The sequence below is a fragment of the Dama dama genome, chromosome 24 (genome assembly GCF_033118175.1).
Source record: "Dama dama isolate Ldn47 chromosome 24, ASM3311817v1, whole genome shotgun sequence".
In the NCBI taxonomy this organism is placed as follows: domain Eukaryota; kingdom Metazoa; phylum Chordata; class Mammalia; order Artiodactyla; family Cervidae; genus Dama; species Dama dama.
The window spans coordinates 54,973,463-55,001,104 of NC_083704.1; the positions used below are offsets into that span (position 1 = coordinate 54,973,463).

The window sequence follows — 27,642 nt, forward strand, 5'->3', positions numbered from 1 at the left end:
GCATCTTAATCTCATTGATCTCCTTGAGTAAACTGGAGATCAATAAACTTAATGAAAGAAACATGCTTTTTAAAAAAAAAAAAAAAAAAAAACATGCTTTTTAAAGTTTGATCTTTATTTGATCATTTTGAATTACAAAAGAAACATATATGTTGCAAAAATTCAAAAACTTTAACAAGATACAAATGGAAAGCCAAAGTCTCATATAAGCCCACTGCTCTCCAGAAATGATGCAGGGCCTGCAGCCACTCTCGTTAGCTTTAAAAGAAGGGTGGAAAACAGGGCATGGGAAAACAGCTGGGAAGAAGAGTGGGATTTCATGGCTGTGAAAAGTGCGGCTCCCAGCATGTAGTGTGAGTCACCTGTCTTTTCTTCAAGGCTTTAACACTCATTTCTCTGTTCACAAGAAGTCTGAGCTAGTGTGTGTCCCGGAATACATCCACTCACCCCAAAAATGCACGTTCTCACAGCAAAAATGGATACAAATTTAAAAAAAAAAATCCTGAGGCCCAGAAAGATATTGGTCATGTGAAGGAGATGTTTTGAAGACCAAAAGGATGTGTTTGGGAGTCCTGCTGCCATAGCAACAGTTTTGTGAGAGCCCTTCTCCTACTGATGTTCCGTACGGAGGGCAGTTCTCCTTGTACCAGACCCAATACCCTCCTGCTGATGCCCCACTCCCGGGCCGCTGCCCCAGCTCTCCTCACACCCTCCTCACACGTTTCACTCCCATGAATAAGGATGCACTTATCCCTTATGCTCTGTCATGGGGAGTGCCCAGTACCCAGAATGCCAGATCTGCTCCCCAGCCCTCCACTGACCCCCACCACCACCCCATCCAAGCCCACCCTCTGACCCTGAAGGTTTCAGACAGGCTTTGAGAACTCTGCCATCAGCCACCCCAAATGTTCTGTGATTTGTCTTTCCAACAAGACCAAAAACCATCAGCCAAAGTCATCATGGGCTGGTCAGAAGCCATCATCGCTGCTATCAAAACCCAGGTCATAGAGTATATTCTTCCCTGACTCCTGGGACTGAGGGGACTCTGTCCTGGGGTTGAGGTCACTGAACCAGCTCATCCGGTGGTCCCTCTGGGAACTGGGAGGCAGCAGGCTGTTGTCTTGGGTGGAATGCCCACTGCGCTGCATGAGGTTCCCTTGCTCTGCCCTCGTGGTCTTACTGGGCATGACTGTTCCTCCCTGAGCAGAGCAGACTAGATCTGTGGGGCTCCCAGGGCCCCCAAATTGCAGGGGCTGAGCAAGAGTTTCCTGCTCCCCCCGGGGGGACCTTTGTGAACTGGAAACTGGAGGTCTAGGATATTTAGAATTAGAAACACAAGTTTTGTTAGGCATTTGTTCTTGCTTCCTGCGTAGAGAACTTCTTCTGGGGGCTTTCCTGGGCTGCTGCTGCTTGCCTTTTTTCCCTCTTTCTACAGTTATGCCTTTCTGTTCGGTCACCAACCTTTGTTCACAAGGGTCACATGAAAATACGCCTTTAGCTTGCCGTTTTTGGCTGGTGTTCTTAATGCTGGTTGCAGAGTTGTTTAAGTCCTTATATCCTCGAGATATAAGCTGTGAGTCTCCTTGGGAAACTGGGTCCCTAGCTTCAGGAACTTTGTGACCCAGGAAGGGAGAGCCACAGTTCTCAGAACCTGTTTTAGTAACAGAGTTCTGGCAACTAGTCTGCACTGCCCTGTCCGTGATTTGCCTGTTTCTTTTGCCAGTTCCAACTGCCGGCTGCACAGCCTCTTCTTGGAGAGCATCCCTCTTTGATCCCTCACCCCAGACAACAAACTCCCTGGGCCTTGGGGAGCCCACACTAAGACTGCATGCAGCAGGGAGGGCCTGGGCCTGCCACATAACTGGCTTCTCAGAGGTATGTTTGTCCTGCCTGGTGAAACTGAGGCTCTGCGCCAGAGGTGGTGATGTCTGAGAGGCACTGTCTTTTACGTGTTTGGGTGTCAGAGCGATGGAGGTCAATTGCTTTAACTGTGCTAGAACACTGGGCATATTCAGCTGGCCCAGATGCTCACACAGCTGCTGAAAGTCCTTACTCTGCTGGGTAACCAAAACTTCAAGGTGCTTCAGGTTGGACTTCATTTCTATAAACTCTGCTTGTCTCTAAAGAAAGGCAGTGGAAAAGTAAGGAGTTATGGACAGTGCAACTCAGAGGGCACAATAAAATGTGTGGACAAAACAAAGAATGGACCAGCAGAACCAAACCTTGTGCCCTGCTGGGTACTATAAGCGGAAGCATGGCAACACTCTGGAGCAGGGTCCCTAGGGTCCACATGCCAGAGAACCTTGAGAAAGGAAGTTGGGCTCTCCCCTGACCTGTTACCAAGCAGCCTGTGGTGGCCTCTGTTCTTGGCTGAAATTTTGCAATTTTAAAGATGTCTCTATAGGTCTTAGTAACAAAGCCAGAAACACACACTTGAGGACAGGGGTCAAGGTCTAACACTTACAGCTTCGAATCTCTTTTGCAACTCGAGGATGGCCTGCTCCACATTGCCTTTGTCCTGCACTCTTTCCAACATCAGACCACTCTGAGCTTTTGCAGTCTCCTGCCCTAAATACAGAACAATGACAGTTCACCACATGAAGACTATGGTATGCTCCACCCTGCCTAGGCTGCCATCGGGGAGAAGGAGGAACTGGAAGCTGGCATGGGCCACCTGAGCCTGTTCTGCCAGGACCTATCTGGATCAACCTTGCTGAAGAAAGAAAGCAAGAGCAAGGTGGTTCCCCCACTGTCTCTTCTTCCCTCTCTCCCTGAGGACATCCTGGCCAAAGCAGACTCAACCTCAGCACCTGCTGGGACTCTGAAACCTACTCCCCCAGTGACGGCACCAACTCATCTTTGGCCTGCCTTCTTGGCCCTGTCACCAGAGTGATCTTTCTAGAATGTAGTTATGATCATGGTAAATTCCATGTGTCGACCAACTAGAAAAAGACTGTTTACTTGTATTTTAAGCACTGGATCCCTGCTCCTAAACTCAGTTAATGAAATATTTTTCCAGACATCTATGTTGATATTTGTAGTAGAAAGGAAATGTAATTATGCTACCCTAGATGAGTTCACGAATAGCAATGTTTCTTAGGAACAGTGAACATTACCAGCTAAACATTACCAGCCACAAAAGCAGAGAATGAAGAAGGCAAGCAAAGTGTTCAATTCTAGATTCAGTAATCAGTAAGCATCAGTCTGTGATCCCACGTATTTTTTCTTTGTCCCAAGGAAACACATTCAGGATCTTCTCTTTTAAAGAGCTTTTGTATTGAGCACATTACTTCCAAAATCTATCCAATTTTTTTTGTTTTAATAACTATCACAGCATAGGGACTTCCCTGATGGTCCAGTGGTTAAGAATCTGCCCCACAATGCAGGGGACATGGGTTCAATCCCTACTTGGGGAACTAAAATCCCACATCCCTCGGAGCAACTAACCTCAGGCACCACAACTAGAGAGCCCATTCTGTGGCAAGGAAAGATCCCAAGTGCTGGCAACTAAGACCTGACACAGCCAATAAACACATATTAAAAACTGTAACAGTATACAAATGCTTCCAATGAAAAATGATCAAATCTCTCCTGTGTAGACCTTGTTCTCGCTTCTTGGATTTAGCATTATGAGCATTTTCTGGAGTTTTGTATTAATATATGTGCATACCCACGTATAGGTTATAGATCCTGTGTGTGTGTGTGTGTCTTCCAGAGAAGAGGACTCATTTCATTTCTGCTTTGGTTATAAACAGATATTTTTAGCTTTTTAGAAAAATATGCCATTTAAAGTCCATTTCCATACTCTGGACAATCTTTTTTTCTTCAAAAAGTTTTCCTGTTTACACTTGGTCCAAGGCTTGGGAGAAGGCTCCGGGGTGGTTAAAAAGCTGCCTTGTGGCTGCAGAGAGGGGCTTCAGGTAGAAGTCCGGAAACCAGAGGGGCTCCTCAAAGTCCCCTGTGCTTGGGAGACTTGAGGGTGAGCCTTCCAAAACAATACTCGCCCAGCCCTGCCTGGGGACCAGCCGGCCCGCAGAGGTTAATCAGGTGGTCGCCATCTTGATGAGCTTCACCTGCCTCTCCAGGAAACGGCTTTCCCGGAAGTCACAGGCGGGTTCTGCCCGGGCAGAACCCGGGGCACGCAGGTCGACACAGGCCTGGTTTCGGTTCTTCTCCATGAACACAGCCGCGTCCATAAGCGTCATGGGCCTTACCCACTTCTCTTGAGATGGCTTCGGCAAGTCCTGGAAGAAAGAGTGGCCACCACACTGGCTTTGCATTTTCCAGAGACGCTCACGCCCTGGTGCTTCTGCTCAGCCAGTATGTGGGAAAAAGTGGCCCACACCCTCTAGAGAGAGGTAGGAGAAGAGGCCTGCAGACGCCTGTTGACTACGCGGTTGACAGCGGCCTCCACCTTGATGGACTAATTGTGACAAATCTGGGTTGTGACAAAACATGGTTGATGGGTAATAAGGAGTTAATCTCAAAAAATGGCCTTGGCTGGGCCTGGTGGCCAAGGATAGCTGAGTGACTGATTCAAAGTCTGTGAGTGGAAAAAAGGTTGGAGGGTGGTCAGAGGTGAGAGCAAAGGGCATCCCTGGGTCTGTTCCATCCAAACACTGTTGATGGAAGAGACAGATCTTCAGGACCCCTGAATGCGCTGCCAGTATATTGCCAATATTTCTATTTTCTTTTTTTTTTTTTTTTTAAATTTTTTTACAAACCCTTGTGTCGAGGGCTGACTTTCACTAGATCGCAGCAAGGGAGCTGCTCTGCTACGTACTCTATTTTCTTTTAAAATAATTTTATTTATTATTTAATTATTTGGGGGCTGTACTAGTCTTCCTTGCCCCGAAGGCTTTCTCTAGTTACGATGAGCTGGGGCAACTCTCTAGCTGTGGTGCACAGCTTCTCATGGTGGTGGCTTTTCTTGGTGCAGAGCACAGGCTCTCAGTGCATGGTGCACTGGCTTTAGTAGTTGTGGCGCACAGGTTTAGTTGCCCCTTGGCATATGGATTCTTCCGAGACCAGGGATTGAACCTGTGTCCTTTGCATTGGCAGGTGGATGGTTAACCACTGGACCACCAGGGAATCCCTCCGTTTTCTTGTAAAAATGATTCTGCAGGGTCTGAGGCGTCCTAGCACTGGAGTTTTCAGGCTGTTGGTCGGGCCGGGTCTTGGTGCCAGGGACCCAGAATGTCTGCCTCCAGCCAGAGTTTCACGCAGGACCCTGCTAAGTCCCCCACCACCACCCTCGCCCTCACCTCTCCAGGAAACCTTCCAAGACCAGCAGGCAGTCGCTGCTATGGAGTCACTGCTTTTGCCCTCCAAGCATAGAATCTCTGTTCCCCCAGTCCTGAGGGGCTCCTGCAGTCAAGCCCCACTGCCCCACAAAGCCAATTGCTCTGGGGACTCTTCCTCCCCATGCCGGACTCCCAGGCTGGGGAGCCTGGCACGGGGCTCAGAGCTCTCACTCCTATGGGAGAACTTCTGCAATATAATTATTCTCCAGTCTGTGGGTCGCCCACCTGGGTGGGATGGGATTTGATTATATTGTGAGTGTGCCACTCCTACCATCTCATGGTTTCTTCTTTATGTCTTTGAATTTGACCCCCCCCCCCTTTTTTGTTAGATTCCAATCTTTTTTATTGATGGTTATTCAGCAGTTAGTTGTGATTTTGGCATGCTTGTACAAGGAGGTGAACTCAAGGTCCTTCTACTCCCCATCACCTTGTTGCTGTCCTCAAAAAAGATTTCATTTCTATTTTAGAGATTCAACAAGGGCTCCATTGAGTTGAGGTTGTACGCTGATGTTTTTCCACTGATGGCCAATGATTTCCCTTGATAGTTTTGCTCTCCCTGCTGTGCTAATGAAAGCCACCTGAGTAAAGGTCTGGAAGGCTCCATGTACAAAAGGAGTTTGCTCAGTCCTCCCTTTTTTTAGGATACCCTTCCCAATTTTCACTGACTGATCTCTCTCCGCCATAAGATGTGTCCTGGAGCAAGCCATGTAAACATAAGCACCTTGCTATCTTCATTTATCAATTAATAAGTATTTCCATTCCAACATGGTTCATATAGATGACTTTCATTCTTCTTAATTATATGTGCCTTGCTCAGAAAGACACTTCTCACTCTAAAATTATAAAAATGTTGCTCATGCTTCTTATAGTTCTATTTATGATTTAATCACCACACAGTATGTTAATTCCTTTGGAATGAATTTTGATGTATGGAGTTACCTGTTTGCCAAAAAGAGGTATTTTCTGATTTTGATAGTGTCCTCTCCTTTTTATTCTCCTAATGACCATACTTTTCAATAGAATTTATATATCTTAGGTGAAAGTACTGCTGTGTACTAATTACCCCACCTAAACCTAAGGTCAAGTGGATTGTAAATGGCCTTGGCAATTCATTCTATTCGTCTGGTTCTTGGTGTCCTCAACTGAAGAAGAAGGGGAGTTAGATTAGATGGCTTTGAGTGATCCTTCTGGTTGTATAGGCAGAGTGTGACTGGGGAAAGATTTTATGACCTCATTCTGTGAAGGCATGAATGACATAATAAACTAAGAGAGTGCTTTCACATAGTATCTTCCCCCTTCCACGCACAGTGAGTGCCTACTGAAAGCCTTCAGAATACACTGACTGGCAGGTTCAGTGCTCTAAGCTAGCTGGACTAGGCCTAGCCATTTGACAGCAGATTTTCCTGGTTCCTCTCAGTGACTGCCTACCAAGAAAGGGAATGATTCTGGACAGGCTACTTGCGTGCCTATTTTTAAGAATGACCTGGCTTTTAATTAATGTAATGCCACAGTGTTTTACTGTTTGCCTGGTCAGTCTTAAGCTCTCAAAGTTAAGGAACTGTCAGGAGTGAAGAATCAGGATCCCTATGCCTACCAAGGCATCCCTATGTCTCCCTTTGCAGACTCGGTTCTCCTCTCTCTGCCTTGACCCTGTGCTGTGGCCTTGAGCACGTCCATTCCCTGTTCTGGGCCTTAAATGCCACACCTCTGCTGCAGTCCTCCTTTTTGTATCAATATTTCACCCAGTTTTAAATCTGAGGAGTAAAAAGAGTGCTTTCCTTTCAGGACTTACAATGAGCTATTTTATCATGTTAAACACCGGAAGCCTCCTTTTTCCTTCTGCTCTTTGTCTTGCATCTTCTTGTGAGGGTGACAGTCCTGGGCTTCCAGAACTGGTTTCTAAGCAAATGCACAGTGGCCTTGTGTGTGGGATACTCAGGTTGGAAGCCAGCAGACAGTACAGTGCTTCTTCGCAGACAGATGGGGATTAATTTGAAAGTTACATAAAGGCATTAATTTTTGTAAATCATGAGCAATCCATTTCTTGGCATTTGAATAAGTTGACTTCAATTTGTTTAAAGTAAAAAAAATAAATACAGAGACAAATGCAAACAAGTGCAGATGCAGTTATCAGCTTGCTGTTGAGCTGAAAAGCTGTTGGTTCCAGGGGAAGTGTTCATTTACGGAGACCTGTGTCATGGCTCCCTTCTGATGAATAAGGGCCTGAACCATGGTTTCACCTAAACGTAGATCACTAATTGACTGAACAGAGGACTTTACAGACCACAGACTGTAACTGAAATTGAGAAAGATGCTGTGATTCACTACAAAACAGCTGTCATTGAAATGAAGGCAGCAAGCAGAACAGTAGGTGACTGGAATATTTCTGACTTCTGAAGGAGTGGTGTATTTATTTCTAAGTCCTAAGGGAGCAAGGGAGCCTTTATAGACAACACAGCCAGCAGTTCATTTGAGACTCAAGGATGCCATTGATTCACTTCAGGTGGTGAGATTAGAAATCTGGCAGAACCATCTGCCTTGAAGCAGCTGGGTTACTGGGTGGGGGACTGATGCTTCAAAAAAGGCATGGAGGGACCAGGCATTCCCATGCAGGGGTGGGGCCTGCTACCCAGTTCAGCTCCACATCTCTTCAGGTCTAATCTTATGTACCCATTCTCTCATCTGAAACACTCTATGGAACCTCACCCCTGGCAGAAACCTGACTAGGGTCAGCAAGTTCACATTCACTGCTTGCCAGTGCCCCCTGCCGATAATCTCAAACACGAGACACTCACATGTCTTGGCCACAGTTTCCAAAGAATCCAAAATAGACTGACTTCTGGAACTGAGATGTTCCTCAGACTCTTCCACTGATGTCTGTAACTAAGAAACCCCAAATCAGGAAATAATTCACAGACTGTTCCCTCATTTTACTAACTTGGCAAACTGTCACTTAATGATAAAAAAGGGTAGTTAAAATACTGCTATTTTACACGAACAAAAACCAATACAATATAATTATTAAACTTCTTAAAATGTAAGATGTTTTAACACCTTGAAATGTGGCATACTTACCTTGTGAATGCTTTCTCTGATATGGGAAATGAAGTTGTATAAAGTCTCACTAAAATAGGAGAGAAAAAAGAAAGTGAACCTTTGTGAAATACTTAAACAGTATGTAACAAAATTGATTCCATGAACATAGCAGGATTCTACCAGTGCAGCATCAAAACAGTGGTTGATCAGTGGTTGAGCTGAAGACTCAACCCTGAGAAATCTTAGTGCCCAGATTAGAAAAGGAGAACACTGACTTTTTGTGATCATTTCCAAAGTGAAACAAAACTTTATTTTTTTTTAAATATACTCTATATGAATCTTAAATGAGGTTGAATTTTAGCAATTCAAGTGGTTTCTATAGTAGAACCAGCTTTCATTTTTATGGCAACATGGTTCGGAGGATAGTGACTTCCTATGGATAGTCAAAAATTCCTGGACACATATTAGTCTAATGACTAGTATTTTGTCTGTAATAATGGAGATAATTATGGGAATGATATTAATTTTTAATGAAAAATAAATTATCATAATTATTCCTCAAATATCCCACTTTTGAAAAAAATCAGACAAGACTCATCATTAAAAATTTTTACAGATTTTTGTTTCTTTATACAATAATATATCAATTTTTGAACCCCAATAGGACAGCTCTTCATGCCACAGTCTTATAGATGCTCCACAAGACTGACTTTAAAAGAAGAATTTGATAGAACCATTTCAGAGTCTTACAAACCACACAGTTTTATGAACAAGATTAAGATATGACCTGAAAACAATAAAAATATTAAAATGAAAAATTTAGTGAACTAAGGATAAGAACAGAATGCTATTAAATTATAAAAGCAGATAATAAGAATAAGAAAAGGTACTTATAAATTAAAATAGCAGAAATTAAACAAATAGAATTAACCAGAAGATACAGTATGGAAATGTGATAGAAAACAGAAAAAAGACAGATGAGAAACAAACAAATAGTAAAAAAAAAAAAAAAAATTAATGATAATTAGAGAATCAATGCAGGAGATTCAATGCTTGACCAAAACTGGAGATCCAGACAGTAAGAAGAGTGAAAATAGGAGGTTTTCCAAGGTATAATAAAAGAAAAATTCCCAGAACCAAAAGACACAAGTTTATAGGGCAAAAGGAATTCCTCCATGCCAAGGGCTTATGACAAGCCACATCAAACCATAGTGCTGTAAAAGTTCAGAACTCTAAGGATAATGAGAAGGTCCTAAAATTTTGCAGAAATAAAAAAGCAAGTGACATATACAGGCTCAGGAATCTGCATGGCAGCAGACCTCTTAAAAGCACCCAGAAATCTATAAGGTGAGTGAAGCAATGCTTTAGAAATTTTGAACAAAAAGAACTCCTAGTCTTGCATAATGACATAGCTATGCCAGTTGCTTGTAGTCATCATCTCTTCTGAGTGGTCAGTACTCAATTTTTAAAATTTGTTCATTGAGGTATGATTAACACACAAAAAGCTGTACATATTTAACATATACAAGTTTGGAGACAAGTATACAACCATGAAACCATCTCTCCACAATCTATGCCATAAATACACCTACCACCTCAGAAAGTTTCCTTCTACCCTCTTTCTTTATTATTATTAGTGATAAGAACACTTAACAAAGATCCACCCTCTAAACAAATTTTAAAGTATAGAGTATTGTTAACTATAGACACTATGCTGTATAGTAGCTCTCTAGAATTTATTCATCTTGTATAAATTGAAGCTTTGTACCCTTTGAGTAATACTTCCTGTTTCTCCCACACCTCCCCCACCAACAACCACCATTCGACTCTCTGCTTCTATGAGTTTGACTATTTCACATTCCTCATATAAGTGGTAGCATATAATTAGTATTTTTCCTTCTATGTCTGGCTTATTTCATTTATACAAAATGTCTTCCAGGTTCATTCATGTTGTTACAAGTGACAGGATTTCCTTTTTTTAAGGCTAAAGAATATTTCACTGTATGTACATACCATATTTTCTTTCCCATTCATCCATTGATAGATACTTAGGTTAGTTCCATTCTTGGCTATTTTAAATAATGCTGTGATGAACATGAGAGTGCAGTTATCTCTTCAAGATCCTGATTTCATTTCCTTTGGGTATATACTTAGAAGTGGAATTGCTGGATCATGTGGTAGTTCGGTTTTTAATGTTTTGTGAAACCTCTGTACTGTTTTCTAAAGTGGCTGCACTAGGGAATTCTCTGGAGGTCCAGTGGTTAAGACTCTGAGCTTTCACTGCCGAGGGCGCAGGTTTGACCTCGAGGAACTGAGATCCCCCAAGCCTTACAGTGTGACAAAAAAATTAAATAAAGTGACTGAACCAGCTTTCACACTCATCAACAGTGTACAAGGGTTCCCTTTTCTCCATATACTTGCCAACAGTTGTTATTAGTTTTTTAAATGATAACCATTCTGATAGGTGTGAGATAATATCTAATTGTGGTTTTGATTAGCATTCCCCTGATAATTAGTGAAGCTGTGCATCTTTTCATATAACTGATGGCCATTTGAATGTCTTCTTTGGAGAACTGTCCATTCAATTCCTTTGCTCGTCTTTTAATCAGGATATTTCGGGGTTATTTTGTTTGTTTTTGTGACTGGGTTGTAGGTATTCATTTAATGTTTTATATTAACCCTTTATCAGATATATGGTTTTCAAGTATTTTCTGTCCCATAGGTTGCCTTTTCACTGTGTTGATGATTTCATTTGCTGTGCAGAAACTTTTTACAGTTGACCCTTATACAACATAGGTTTGAAATGCATGGGTCCACTTATATGCTGATTTTTTATTCAATAAATAGACTTGGCCCTTTACGTTCCAGGGTTTTGCATCTGCAGATTCAGCCAAACATGGACAGAAATTTCCATCTTCAATTGGTTGAATCTGTGCATTCAAAATTGAAGATATAAAAAAAAAATTGAAGATATAGAGGGCGACTATGAGATTTGAGCATCATTGGATTTTGGTATATGCAGGGACTCCTGAAACCAGTCTTCTGTGGATAATGAGGGATGCCTGTACTTGGATGTCATTTCATTTGTCTGTTCTTGCTTTTGTTACCTGTGTAATATCCAAGACATCATTGCCAAGGCCAATGTCAAGAATGTTTTTCCCTATGTTTTCTTCTAGGTGTTCTATGGTTTCAAGTCTCACATTTACGTCTTTAATCCATTTTGAGTTGATATTTGTTAATGGTATAAGATAAAGATCCTTTTCCATTGTTTTGCATAGGGATTCAGTTTTCCCAACATCATTTGTTGAAAGATTATCATTACCTCACTGTATATTCTTGGCATTTCTCATATGTATTAAACATTTAAAACCTAACCCTCTAAATGATCCATATAAAAGAGCACAATGCAGCCACCAAAATGATTTTATAGATGAAATAGAAATATAACCATTCAATATTATTAAATTAAAAAACAGATTGAAAATAATCCATAGGAAACAATTCCATTTTTATTTTTGAAAGTATACAAAAATAGAGCAGAGTTATATAAAACAGTGTTAATGGTGGTTCACAGAGTAAGCTGATTCAGAGGCAGACTTGAGAATCTGACAGACCCAAGATCTCTACCCAAAACTCCCACTCAGTTTAGATGTGCTCCCTTGGATGGAGTTTTTCCTCACGCCCCCAGTCAGAGCTGGAAGCCTGTCCTCAGGGCTCCCAAAGCATTTGGATGAAACCTCTACTACAGCATTTACAAATTTGTACTTAGAGTGAAAAGTCTAGATTCTTTATTTTAGGTTGTTCTCCATCTGATCCTCTTTACTGTTTGAGGAGTTCCTCAGATTAGGGATATTGGGAAGAAGCAGAGTCCCTTTCCTCCTCTTGAGGTTGAGAATGCCAGGAGCTTGCTTTCTGAGCTTTTCCTGAACTTGAGCTCTCCCTTCACATATACCTTGTCAGATTGGGAGTCAGGGTAAAAGCACTGTGACCTCTTTCTCTGGTGGCTGTGGCTATCATAGTAGAAAGATGGAGCTCCATGGGACTGATGAAAGTGGACTACACTGACAACAATGGACGGAAGGGTCCACTGCACTCTGGGCAGAGTCTAGTGGGCCGCAGAATCTGCACGGGACTGATTTTGAGACTTTGTTTAGAAAGTTGTCCATGGTAGGTAGTTGTTGGCAATTGTATGACTTTGGCAGAAACTTAAATTGGCCTCATTTTTTTCCTTGCAAACTGGATTCCTAATCTCTACCCGCAACGCCCTGCCACCTAGGTAGATGACATTCCATCCTAGGGAATTCCTTGGCAATCCAGTGGTTATGACTCCATGCCTTCATTGCTGTTGGCCCAAGTTCAATCCCTGGTTGAGGAACTAAGATCTTGCAAGCCACATGGCATGACCAAGAAAAACAAAATCCTAAAGGCAATGGAAAATACCCTTCTTCCTTCCTTCATCCATCAACTGTCTGGAAATCTGATATAAAATCTCCAAGCACTGTGAGGACTGAGAGGGATCATACTTTAAGGATCTGCTAGATCCGCACTGCTAGAAGGAGCCATGAGGTCTATGGAGCTACCATTCTAGCCCTGAACCACACATTTCAGGATGATTTTTTGCATTAAAGAAAAATAAGCATCTTTTAAATACTTCTATTATTATTATGAGAATGAGAGTACATATGTCAGTGCAGTTGAACGTAATCCTAACTAATAAAATGAACCACTTAATATCTTTCAATAATGTTTAACACTTAAAAAAATTTAAATTAACATAGGAAGTTTGTATATATATGTGTACACAGTCCTGTGAGTTTTATCACAAATTTCGGATTCATGTAACAACCACCACAACCAGGATATAAGACAGTATCCCCCAAACAAATCCTTCAGGCTGTCTCGTTGTGGTAAAGACCAGCCCACACCCCTAATCCCTGGTAACCACTGACCTAATACCCATCCCTATTGTTTTGCTTTTCTCATAATGTCATATAAATTGAATCATATAGCATATAGTCTTTGGACTGGTTTCTTTCAGCATAGTGCCTTTGAAAGACTCTTGAGAGCACCTTGGACTTCTAGGAGATCAAAGCAGTCAATCCTAAAGGAAATCAGTCCTGAATATTCATTGCAAGGACTGATGCTGAAGCTGAAGCTCCAACACTTTGGCCATGTGATACGAAGAACTGACTCCTGAGAAAAGACCTTGATGCTGGGAAAGATTGAAGGCGGGAGGAGAAGGGGATGACAAAGGATGAAATGGTTGGATGGCATCACCGATTCAATGGACATGAGTTTGAGCAAGCTCTGGGAGTTGGCAATGGACAGGAAAGCCTGGCGTGCTGCAGTCCATGGGGTCACAAAGAGTTGGACACTACTGAGCAACTGAGCTGAACTGAACTGAGCGCCTTTAAGGCTCATCTATGTTGTTGTGTAGCAATAGTTTATTCCTTTTCATTGTTGAGTAGTGTTCCATTGTATGGACGTACCATGGTTTATCCATTCATACATTGAAGGACATTTGGGTTGTGCCCAGTTCTTGATGATTATGAACAAGGCTACAATAAACTTTATTGTATAGACTTTTATGAAAACATAAGTTTTCATTTATCTAAGATATATAACTAGGAGTAGAACTGCAGAGGCAGATAGTAAATCATTTAATTTTGTAAGAAACTGACAAACTTTTCCAAAGAGGCTGTATCATTTTGCATATCCACCAGCAAGATTTCCATTTGGTCTATATTCGTGCCCAGCATTGTCAATTTTTGTCTGTTTTACTTTTAGTCACACTAATAGATGAGTAGTAATATCATCTACTCATATTAGTAATGTCATTGTGACTTTAATTTGTATTTCCAAAATAGCTAATGGTGTTGAGAAACTTTTCATGTATTTATTTGCCATCCATATATTTTCTTTGGTGAAGTGTCTGCTAAAATTTTTTCCCATTTTTTTTATTCAGTTGCTTGTTTTTTTTACTGTTGAGTTTTAAGAGTTCTTGATATATTCTGGATACAAGTCCTTTGTTGAAAATGTGGTTTGCAAATATTTTTTTCCAGTCTGTAGCTTGTCTTTTCATTTTCTTAACAGTGTCTGCCACAGAGCAAACATCTTACATTTTAGTTAAAAACAAAACCCCAGAAATCTCAACGCTAGGCTATCATACTTCAAATTCAAGTTCCCTTCCTCAACCTACCTGCTACTATTTATTTTTCAGAGCCCTCAGATGCTACATGCACACCATCAGGGCTTAGTTGCATTCAGTGGGAGCAATAGGATGTTGTATGCTTATTCTGTCTTACTCAGAACCAGAAGCCATTCCAATACCCTCTTAATAAATTCCTTTTTCATTTAAATAGTTATTTCTGTTGCTCACAGCTATTAACTCTGGCTCACTTGTTAATTTATCCATCATATACCTGTTTCTGAAACAAGACTGAGAACTTCAAAGACAGGTACCATTATTCCTCCCCTTGGGATCCCCAGTGTGCCCTATTGAGCCTAGCACAGTATTTATTGAGTGAGTGAATGAACAGATTTCACTGTGGTGATCCCCAGTCTTGAAAGAATATGGCTCGTTTTATAATCTCCTTGTGGTCCTTAGGTTATTCATTAGTTATGAGACTAATCTGTTTTCTCAAACATAACTGATTAAAAAAAAATAATCTGGGTAATGAACATCCATTGTCTGGGATGCCCAGCATCCACCTCTAATGGAGAAATGTTTCTTGTTGCATCCAGTAAGTGATTATGATGAGAACTTCAAGTCACATCCCCCTCTTCACTCACCCCTCAATAACCAAATAACTAAATCCATCAGAAGCTTTCACTAGGATTTTCAAATTGTAACTAAGGGGTAAGAGTCTCTTTTTCTGTGTTAGTAGGAAGCTGGTCTCTAGGAGGAGAGAATGGGAAAGCACAGATGGGAAGAGAAGCATAGAAAAGAGACAGATTTTGATTTTGTTTCATTCCCTGTCCTTCCCAGATTGGTTCAGAGAGCTAATATAGCCTCCTTTTTATCCAGGCTAGTTTATTTGCTATCAAAAGAGTTATAACAAATGCAATGTGAATGAGTAAGGCTTCTTTTGAGATTTTTTTAACCTCATACGCTCTTTCTACTCATTTGGGAAAACATGTACTTTCAAAACACAATATGTAAATACATGTTTTATTGATTAGTAGCATCTCTTATGTTAACTCTGTACCATGCCTTATCACTTTCCTGCTTCCAAATTTACAATGGTATACTTTCTGTCTCTCATTTAAACATTTCTCACTCTTCATCACATTTCTGACAAGCACTTATGGACAGAAAACAGCAATCTAAAATGGGGTTTGTTTTTGCCAGAATTTATGAAAATTATGATTTTCTGCTTAGCATTTAAATCAATATCATAAACTTGAAATTTTTTTTAATGGAAAAGATAATCTTCAGTGTCCTTATCATCTTTTCTTTCTGTATAAATACTATAATTTTTTGCCATCTTGTAAATAATTGTTAACAGAAACTCATTTCTGGGAATTCCTTGGTGGTCCAGTGGTTACGTCTCCACACTCAATGCCGAGGGCCTTGATTCAACCCCTGGTCTGGGAATTAACATCCCACAAGCCATGCAACCAAAAAAAAGGAAAAGAAAATAAATAAACTCATTTCACTACAAAAAAAGCAAAGGAAATGAAAAATGAAATAAAGAAATGAAGGAAGGGAGGGAAAGAGAGAGGGAAGAAAGAAATATCAAGAACTTAATGTTTCCAAAAGTTTTTTAAGCTACAGAAATTGTGATCAAACAAAATAATATAATCCAAAAGCCCAGAGAACAAAAAACTTAAGACTAATTTATTTGAAGCAGTAAGATGAGAGGAGCCTGCTCATCAGTAGTACTGTACCATTGTTATGAATCCTAGAGCCTACATTCCTAAAGGAAAGAAATCTGTCAACATCTGGGAAGTGTTTACTTACCAACAGAATCAAACACTTCAAATAGAGTATTTTGCTTTTCTCACTAAAGGAATATAGGTATATAGTGGAGAATATACCTAATCTTTAAAAGAATTCCTAATCTAGAATTCTTTAAGAAATTCTGGCTCCTAATGCAGGAGACACGGAGATATGAGTTTGATCCCTGGATTGGGAAGATCCCCTGGAGAAGGAAATGGCAACCCACTCCAGTAATCTTGCCTGGAAAATCCCATGGACAGAGGAACCTGGTGGGCTACATACAGTCTGTGGGAACACAAAGAGTCAGACACGACTGAGCAACTGAACAACAACAAAAACAACATGGAAGTATTAGTGGTGATGCTAAATGACACATCTTTACTATTACAGAAATAATAAAGTATATTTCTGCTTGGGCATTACAATTTCTGTGATAACTAAGGATGTCCTGATAATAACTTACTATGGAGAAATGAACAAGTTAATTTCCTCAGTGACTGCAACTTATTTATTTACAAATTAATGTAGTAGTCCTAAATTTGCTTATATATATATTATATATATATATATATAAAACAAATAAGAATATGTATAAAATTTAGGCTATATATTTAAAAATACCAACATTTCAAAGTGAGAAAGTCAGCCTGAACTATGATTTAAGAATTCATGTGCTATATTCTTGACCCTGAAACAAATGTTAGCTAACTTCCTAATTCTGATCTGAAAAAAAAGGACAGAATTTTAGGCAGAATAAACCTAACATTACTTGAATATTGCATTTCTCTAAGAAGTCCTTTAGCTTAATATTCAGAGACACCAAAACTATGGCAGCCTAAGAAAGCAAATGAAGAGTAATTACTAGATGAACGGTAAAAGTAAGAATGCTATCATGCTGAAACTGAATTATTTAACTACTGACATTCCATTTGCTCTTTCACTCAGAAAAGAGAAGCTGTCTCATCCACTTGAAAGGTTTTTGTGTACCTGTCACATCTGTCTTTTGCACTTTTCTTTTTCTCCTCAAACTGTTCCAAGAGGCCTTTTGGTTTTCCAAGAGACAAAGGAAGAGGAAACGAGCCTCCATCTTTTGTTTCTCCTCCAAGCAGCTGGGGTTTTGTTTGGTACTTTGTGAAAATACTAGGTTCACTCTGTTCAGTGGAAAAGAAAAACATCATAGCATTATACACATAAAAATATTTATAGCATTCACTATTTTCTACACAAAGCAGAGTTACACTTAAGTGCAAACTATAATACTGAAATCCAATGCAGCATGTAGTATTTCCTTTTTATTTCATATGCACCAGAAAATTATATTAAAGAAAAGCAACTCTTTTTACTAATATAATTTCTGCCTTACCAGCCCAGAGATATTTAAAATGTCAGCTAAAATGGCTTAAAACCAATTGTATAAGTTTAAAGGGAACAACAGAAAATTATGCTGTTGAGATAATGTGTTAAAGTTTTTATATTAATAAGTTTAACTCAAGTTGTTGCTCAGTTGCTGATGAACTAGACTTACTGATAAGTTTGACATGTAATGTAAATGGTACATGGTAAGCCACTTCCTGCATTCTGAAGCAAAACTTATTCTGAAACGTTCAGGTAGTACATTTACTCCTTCATATCACTGGGTACCAATTTTTGCACTAAAATGCTTATCTCAGAGCATACCTTACTAAGTTACAATAGTGACCTAATTGTATTAAGTCTATCTGATGCAGTTAAGTCTGTGTATAAAGTTAAATCTGGTTCTAGACCAAAATAAATAAATAAATATATATATATATATATTTCTGACTCACAAAAGAAAACAAGCTGATCGCCAAAAAATCAAGAGATTCTGGCCCTCGGGCTTCCCTTGTGGCTCAGCTGATAAGGAGTCCACCTGCAATGCAGGAGACCTGGGTTCGATCCCTGGGTTTGGAAGATCCCCTGGAGAAGGGGATGGCTACCCACTCCAGTATTCTGGCCTGGAGAATTCCATGTACTGTATAGTCCATGGGGTTGTAAAGAGTCAGACATGACTGAGTGACTTTCACTTTCACACTTTCTGGCCCTTATTCATCAACTTAGGCCTCAGTATCCTCATCTTCTTATTCAAGGAGTTAATGTGTATAATGGACTAAAATCCACAAAGCGTCTGATGTTTCTTAGGGAAAAAAATGTCCATATAGAATATATTTATATTACTTTGTCCCTATTTTTCTAAAGTTCTCTTTTCTTATTGAATATTCACAAACAATAATATGACAAGCCTTAGAAAATGTCATGTAATATTTGGCACACCCTAGGAGTGCTCAAAGTACTGGAAATGCTCTGTGTTGCTTTAGTAATAGAAGAAAATGCAAATATAAATGTTTTCCATTTCAGACTACCAAGTCAAATGAATCACCAGTCAAACACAAATCTATTTAGGGCAGTGATCCTTAGAGGTATACAATTCTAAAATATAATCCAGCAAAATAAGTCATCTTTACAGTTTATCTCCATAATGACTGTGAAACATGTACAGAGAAATTCTGGAATTCAAACTCACATCCAGAGAATTCTGTTGTGACTGTTTTGGATGTCTCAAGTGGACTTCAGAGTCCAAGGGTGTTGACAGGGTCTGTGAACTTTCTGGACAGAACTGGGATCCAAAAAGAAACTGGGAATCACTGAGACTGGAGTAATCAGTCTGATTGTTATTCCAGTTAGACGACTTATTGGCCCTGAAATTAAGCAAGAAGATAAAAGTATATCAAGTAGACAAACATCCTGAACAAATGAAAACCATAATTCGAAATTATTTCAGAATATTCTGGGCAGAATGCTAGCTTTTTTTGACCTCCCAGTCCCCTGCACACTGCCAGTACTACCTGTAAAGAAAGAAGGAAATTATGAATGCCAGACATTTTGATTACAACAACCTGGGAACAATCAGATGGAAATTCAGACATTAAGGACTAACACCATTATTTCTTGTACAACAAGATTATGGGCTTTAACACCATTTTGGAGATCAAAGTTCATAAAATCTTTAGGGATTAAGAGAACATTTTAAAAGGTTGAATTTATTCATCAGTAAGGGAACAGATTAAGAATAGAATACAGCTTATGCATATAACTGATTCAGTAGTCAGAAGCAATAAACTAGATTTACATATAACCACATGGATAAGTCTCAAAAACATAATTTTGAGTGAAGAAAAATAAAAATGTAATGAACTCTCTCATGTATTAACGTAATTTGTAAGCCTACATCATACATATCAAACAAGTATGTAATTGAGTATGTAGAAGATTAATGGGAAGGATACACATTAACTCCCCTAGAATGTGTGTCTATAGGGAAGGAAAGGAGCAGGACTAGAGGGAGAGAAGACGCTGTAATACAACAAACAGAATATAGACCTAAAAAAAAAAAAAAGAATATAGACCTAGATATGGACTGAATGTATGTGTCCTCCCAAAATTTGTATGTTGAAACCCTAATCTCTATTTTGATGAGTTTTGGAAATAGGGTCTTTAGGAAGTAATTAGGGTTAGATGAAGTAAGGAGGATGGGACCCTCCTGATGAGATTAGTGTCCTGATAAGAACAGACACCAAAGAGCTTACCCTCATTCTTTCTCCATCATGTGAAGACACAGAAAAAGGCAATTGTCTGCAAGCCAAGAAGGGAGTCTTCACCAAAAACCAGTCATGCTGGCATAGGACTTTCAATTCTAAGACTTTTCAATCTCCAGAACTGTGAGAAAATAACTTTCTGTTGTTTAAGCCATCCAGTTTACTGTACTTTGTTGTGGCAACCCAAGCGGACTAATATAGGTCTCATACAGACTGAAGAATATGATCAACTCAGATTTGCACACAGAAAGATCCGTTAAGCACTGTATTATTCCCTTTCACACCTTAGTGTCTTATCCTTGCTTGTTGTAAATACTTCCAGCTGTGGACCCTCAATTTGCTTCCCATGGATACCTATGCCAGTCTAAATCTCACATTTGAAGGGGATAATGATATTAATAATGATGCAATCACACTTGAATACAGTGTACTGAGTTTACACAGAGATAGCACATAAGTGGATAGACAAAACATAGTCTTCAAGTTTTTACTTGAAAGACATCTCAATAACAGTTTATGTTACTTAATGCTGTTGTATAACCCAAGAAAACATCCTTTTCATTAAAACACACAGGCAGATCATTCCTTTTCCAAATGTTAAATTTAAAATAGATAGCACATAAATTACATATTCTAAGCCAAAGGAATCATTATATATTAATACAAGAAAAAAAGAAACCCTACTTGTTCAGAACAGAGAAGATAAATTATTTTGACTCATAGAATCATTTTCTAAGATTAGCTAAGGTAATGGGCTACACACATATATTATAATATGGTTTGCATAATCATTGCTCAAAATAGCTAAATAGCTCTCTGTGACTCCCTTCTTAGGTCAAAGAGAATAATTAGCTGGGCTGGAAAAGAAACAGCTCTATGAGCCTACAGAAGTCATGTAGGATTTGTATCTTCAAGCTATGATCTGAAATTAAACATATATTTTTTCCCCTACTCTATCAACTGTAAGCCTTTTTTTTCTTTTCAAGGAAAAAAAAAGAACAATGTTTTAGGTTTTTTGCTGTCTTTAGGAAGGTGTTAGGAGGAAAAGAAACTATTCAAAGATTAAAGCATGCCAGAAACAATTGGAAATCCCTCCATATGTACCACTTCTGGGGCACACCCACCAAGCTAGCAATAGCAGGCCCTTCTGCATAGCTAAAGGACACCAATCTAAGTACCTCAGCAGAGTGGTAGAGGGAGCAATATTTCAATGAGCCCTGTTAGCAGTTGGAGTGGTTCTTAATTTCATGGTACCTACAAATTGTAGGACACAACTGAATACATTGTCTTGAGTTTGCTCCTTGCTGTTTCAATAGCAATCACTCCAAATGAGGTAAGAGTTTCTAGATGCTGGACCATGTCTAATTCTCACAGGCCTCATAGTCCCTAGGTCTGGTGCTGGACAGTCATTGTTCAACTAACACACATAGCTGAATTGATATTAATTTTATAATTAGAAAATAGGCAAAGGGAGAAGACAGTATGAGGGGGTTTCAGTGGTGACCAGCGAGGGGACGAGAAGGGGGAGAAGCTATACGGGGTAACTCTATTACTATAAACTGATACAAAGGGGAGCCTGTTTCCATGAAATCAATCCTCTCAAGTAGAAGAATACATAACCAAAAAAAAAAAAAAAATACATAACCAGAAAACTTACCCAGAGCCTGAGGGAATACTGAGCATATCTTTGATATTCCAGACATTAAAATTCATGTCTTATGATTATTCCTTTTAAAAAGAGAGGAACATTCATTTAAAAGGTTAATACAGTACTTTTCCAAAGATTACTTTACAGTGACTGTTATATGTAGATGAGGGCATTTCAGCAGTTATATTCTCATCCAGTTGGTGAAAATTCCCATTACATATCCGCCAGAAATAGGTTTTATGTTTTTTTTTCTTGCAGTTAAATTGCATGCAAATTCCCCTCAGTATCAGAGCCCGAACCTAGCCACCTATAAAACAGTAAATTTGCCTTCCATCCTTTGCTCTCTCATTTTTGTTCTGCCACCTCTAGTAATAATCTGCTTGTAGAAAAAGACCAATAAACCCCTCTTTCATTGCTTGATACAATGAATGACTTAATCTATAACCTTTCTCGAGAAGACTAGTTCTTCTTAGTCCATAGGGTATTGGAATGCCAAGAAAGCTGTGGAATTTGGGCAGTAAGAAGCTGGTTGAAGAGTAAGTGCTTTGGGCAAAAGTGTCTTCCCACACCTCTTAGAGCAGTTTCCTACTCTGCTCACTGACAGTCTTAATATACTACATAATAGAGTTCATATGATGATCATAGAGCCTGGATTTTATGAAACAAGCCCAATTTCCAAATTTTGTCTCCTTGATCCCACAGAACATTCATATGTATCAGATTGTACATTATCACTGAGAGCATCAGAAAATGATATCCATACATATGAGATCCCCAATGTAGATCTAGATAAGATGAAGCATAAGTTCTGAACAAATATAGGTAGTTTGGTATACACTTAATATAGTTTAACCTTGTTTACAGAAATTTATCACACTGAAGTTTTCTAACTTTCTAAAAAATTACATGTATTTGTGTGCTTATAAGCATTTGTTTTGCAAGAAAGTTAAGTCAATAGACCACAGAATCAAGGGGTTAGAGGTAGTACTACTTTCACAGTATCTACTATGTGCTAGGCTCAGTGCTAGACACATTGCAGAATATAAGCTTAATGATTTTGTGAAGCAGATTTTGTTATCCCCATTTAAAAGCTTGTGAAGATTCAGATAGGCTAAATAATTAGCTCAAATTCTCTTTAATAATTCTTGATAAATAGGTTCTATGCTAGATCATTGAGATGAAAACGGAAGAAAATTCATTTTAAAAACTGGCAATATTGTCCAGATGGGCTCACAGGTAAATTCTACCAATTCATTTATAGAAGAAACCATACTAATTCTGTATAACCTCACCTCACCCAAGAGGTAGCAGAAGGGACACTTTCTAGCTCATTCTATGAGGCCAGCATTACACTAATAATATAACCAGATGAAGACATTACAAAAAAAGAAAACTATAGACCAGTGTCTCTCATGAACATAGATGCAAAGTCCTCATCAAATTATTAGCAAATTGAATCCAACAATGTATAGAAAGAATTATACACAACAGGAGATGCAAGCAAGGCTAGTTCAGAATTTGAAAATCAATTAATATAATCCATTAGGATTATAGGACTGATGCTGAAGCTGAAACTCTAATACTTTGGCCACCTGATTCAAAGAACTGACTCACTTGAAAAGACCCTGATGCTGGGAAAGATTGAAGGCAGGAGGAGAAGGGGACGACAGAGGATGGTTGGATGCCATCACCAGCTCAATGGACATGAGTGTGGGTAAACTCCAGGAGCTGGTGATGAACAGGGAGGCCTGGCGTGCTGCAGTCCATGGGGTCGCAGAGTCAGACACAACTGAGCGACTGAACCGAACTGCTAATTCACTACATCAACAGGCTAAAGAAGAAAAAGTATACAACCATATTAATAGATACAAAAAAGTGTTTGATAAAATCCAACACCCATTCATGATAAAAACTCTCAACAAAGTAAAAAAACAGAAACTTCCTCAACTTGATAGAAAACATCTACCCCCAAATCCAAAGTTAACATCATACTTTTTAAAAAAATTTCCATTGGGGCATAGTTGATTTACAATATTGTGCTAACATTACACTTAATGGTCAGAAACTAAAAAACGTTCCCACTAAAATCAGGAACAAGGCAAGATGTTTCCTCACATCTCATCACATAAATTGGCACAGGATTAGATAGACAAACCAGTAGAACAGAACAGAGCAATAAATCTTTCTGAAAATAGAAATGTATTTTTATGATAAAGGTATTATCTCAAATTTGTTGGGGAGAGATAAACATTTTAAAGTAGGGTTTGGATAACTGAATAGATGTATGAAAAAAAAATCAGATCTAGTCCTTTCACCATATGTTACAAAATATTACAAATGAATCAGAGAAAAAAAAAAAGAAAAAAAAATGAATCAGAGATAAAATAAATATGAAACCATAGAAGCACTGGGGTGGAGGAAATTGGTAAATTTCTCTATAGCCTGGAAGTGGGGAAAACTTTGACTCAAAAAGTCCAGAAGAAAAAAACTGACAAATCTGATTACATAACATTTTTTAAAAGAAAATTTTGTATCACACTACAAATCTTACAGAAAATGGTCAGGACATCTGAGCCAATGGTTCACAGTAAAAGAAACACAAAAGCCCTTATATGGGAATTCCCTGGTGGTCCAATAGTTAGGACTCTGAGCTTCCACTGCAGGGAGCACAAGTTCAATCCCTGGTCAGGGAACTAGGATCCTGCATGCCAAGTGGTGAGGCCAAAACTATCATCATCATCATCATCACTATGTCTTTTCCCTGCTTTTTCTCTACCCTATCATCCTAATACATTATATATTTTATTAATTTATCATATTTCATCTCTCAGCATGCACACCCATGCCTACCAGAATGTAGTTTTAAGCTCTTTGAAGATAGGAATTTTTGTCTGTTTTGTTCACTGCTATACCCTCAGAATCTACAAATTGTGCCTAGCAAATAATAAGTGCTGGCAAATAATACAAAATATTATTAGATGTGTAAATGGGAACTAAATTAGGACAATGGAGCAAAACTTTCCAAATATCCATAAATTTAAAACACATTGTTTTCAATTGTTACATTTAAGTCCCTGTATCATCACAGACTTTATTATATATTTTAATAAAGGAGATAAAATGGGACTCCTGATCCTCATGTTTGGGGCTTCCCTGGTGGCTCAGATGGTAAAGAATCTGCCTGCAATGCAGGAGAGACCTGGGTTGGATCCCTGGGTCAGGAAGATCTCCTGGAGTAGGAAATGGCAACCCACTCCAGTATTTTTGCATGGAGAATTCCATGGACAGAGCAGCCTTGCGGGCTACAGTCTATGGGGTCTGTATGTCCGAGTTTTTCTGATAGTCCGAGTTTTTTTTCTTCCATCCACACTAGCAGAATTTCCTCCATCTAGAGTATAGATTTAGAATCTAGACACTTTTATACATATCACTACAAGGTCATTATTTAAGGTCATTATAACTACATATAGATGATAAATCCTCTATTGTTTTTCACTTCTGTTTATGCTGATAGAGTAATTTATATAACCTGTTGTTTGGGGTTTAGAATAACTACTCCCCAGGTTCCAGACCTAACTTACTCTTAAGAAGTTTCTTAAATATGGTTGAAGAAATTCCATGGTTATACCAACTGTGCTTAATGGCCACCTGGTGCTTGATGTGCCAAGAGTCTCAGCTTACCTGTCCTCTGTGCATTCACCTGTCACCATGCTATCTGTATACATGCTTTTATATTCTCAGAGGCTAGAAATCCCATCTACAAAAATCCCTCTCCTCACAGATACTAGTATAACACTAGTAATGAAGAGGTAGTCATTCTTAGTTGGACCTTAGCTATTTTAAGGTAAATGAAAATTGAAATGCACATATTAACAACTCACAAGGCCTGAGTTCCCTCCCTCTCTCCTCCTCCAATCCCATTAAAGGAAGCAGAAAAGGAAGGAAAAGGTTTCAGTGCAAGTGACTATTTCCACAACAAGGGCCTTTAAGTGCAGGGAGGAATATATGGGGCTGAAGAGGGTGTGTCCTGAGGGGCTCCAAGCCCTCCCATCTGACCCCATCTTCAACTAAGAGAATCCTGAGATCGCAGTGCAGGGTCCTCCAAGTGCCCCTACTTGGCCACAGGGAAAACTAGTCTCTTTTTCTGGCCTCCACCAGGCCTGCCTCAACCTCGGTACAGTCGCTTTCTCATTTTCAGTCTCTTCTACCAGGAGACAAACTCTGGGATCGTAGACTAAATAAGTTATTCCTTGTCCTTTCCCTACCCCTCCAAGGGGTTTCCTGTCATAATAATCAATGACCAAAATTCCAGTGGGTTTCCCTGGCTTCCGGTTCACCCTGACTTCGGGGGCGGACTCTCTTCCTGGTCTCTGAGGCAGGCCGGGAGGCCTTCGTCCCTGAAGAATCTGACGAAAACAGCTCCCCAAGGAAGCTGAAGAGCCAGGGTGGTCTTTCGTCACAGAGAAAGAAAGGGCTAACCCTAATCCTAACACCCCCCACCCCCACCCCCACCTCCCATCCCCCGACCGCCCCATCCCCTGACCCCCCCCATCTCCCACCCCCACCCCCGACCCCTCCCATCCTCCATCCCCCGACTCCCCATCCCCCACCCACCACGCTCCTGCCTCCACCTCTGAGGGCCTGCACGCGCCTGATCAAGAGGCAGCTTGGTTCCGAGGAGGCTGCCAAAGCTGTGTGGCCACGCCCCCAGGATGCGCTCTGACCAATGAGAGTTAACCCCCTCCCTCTGGGCCCGCCCCTGCCGCTGCAAGCTGCTAACGGTTTTAACGGTCCTAATAGTTTGAACTGTGAAGCCTTTAATCGTGGGCCAGGTCTGCTGACCTACATTTCACCACATACTGCTGTGCAACACCCAGCCCACGCGCACCTGACTAGAGGGACCCTCACACCTGCATACTCATACCCTGCTGTCTACCCACACCTTGCCCTGAATCCCCTCGCTGATGCAGACGTTCTCAGATGCTCTCAATTTAATGCACAATAGTTATAGATAGCTGTCTAAGCCGTGAAGTGGCTTGAGATCACCAATGAAGGAGTATGGATGGAAAACAGATTGTATTGAGTCCCAAGACACGCAAAGTTTAGAGGCTTCAATGAGGAAAAAGCAGCAAAGGAGTCAGAGTAGGAGTGGTCAGGGATAGGGGAGGAACACCAATAGTGACTGAGGAGTTGTGGAAGCCTCCAGGACCATCTGTCAAAGAGGAAGTTAGTGTCCGATGCTGCTAATGAATCAAGGAAAATGAGAATTAATTATTGGTGACCGTGACAAGAGCAGTTTTAGTGATGTAGTGGGGACAAAAACCTGATTGGTATGTGGTTTCAAAAGACTTAGTTGATAAAAGACTGGTATCTAAAATGTATTTCAAAATACCCAACAATAGGAAAAAATTTTAAAGATCAGAACACCTCTCGAAAGAAGATACACCAGATGGCAGATAAACAGGAAAAACGTTCAACAGTGTATGTCATTAGAGAAACACAAAATAAAATAGATACCACTATGCAACAATTGTTCAAGTGCTTAGTCATGTCTGACTCTGCAACCCCCATGGACTATAGCACACCAGGTTTCCTTGTCCTTCACTATCTCCTGGAATTTGCTCAAACTCAGGTCCATTGAGTTGGTGATGCCATCCAACCATCTCGTCCTCTGTCACCCCCGTCTCCTCCTGCCCTCAATCTTTCCCAGCAACAAAAAGAATTGCCAAAACCCAGAAGCTGGCAACGCAAAATGCTGGTGAGGACATGGAGCAACAGGAACTCTCATCCGTTGCTGATGGGAATGCTAAATGTACAGCCACTTCAGAGTATGTTTTTGACAGTTTCTAATAAAACTAAACTTATTCTTACCAATGATCCATCAATCATGCTCTTTGGTATTTACCCAAAAAAGTTGAAAATGTATGCATGCAGAAAAACCTGCACATAGATATTTGTAACAGCTTTATTCATAATTGCCAAAACTTGGAAGCAACTTAGATTTCATCTTCAGTAGGTGAATGGATAAATAAACTGTGATACATCCAGACAATGAAATATTATTCAGGACTAAGAAAGAGTTATCCATTAAGCTATGAA

The 27,642-nt window shown here is 39.9% G+C and overlaps 1 protein-coding gene across 1 annotated transcript; it reads right to left on the minus strand.

Annotated features, from left to right (window-relative positions):
- Positions 1–78: 78 nt before the first annotated feature.
- IHO1 (interactor of HORMAD1 1) lies at positions 79–26,228 on the minus strand. Its single transcript, XM_061128607.1, has 8 exons — positions 26,158–26,228; positions 21,553–21,623; positions 18,824–18,998; positions 17,269–17,432; positions 8,379–8,427; positions 8,099–8,186; positions 2,465–2,568; positions 79–2,120 (listed from the first exon to the last, which is right to left on the minus strand). The coding sequence occupies exons 2-8, from the start codon at positions 21,606–21,608 to the stop codon at positions 969–971; spliced, it is 1,788 nt and encodes a 595-aa protein (XP_060984590.1). The 5' UTR covers positions 21,609–21,623; positions 26,158–26,228; the 3' UTR covers positions 79–968.
- Positions 26,229–27,642: the final 1,414 nt, after the last annotated feature.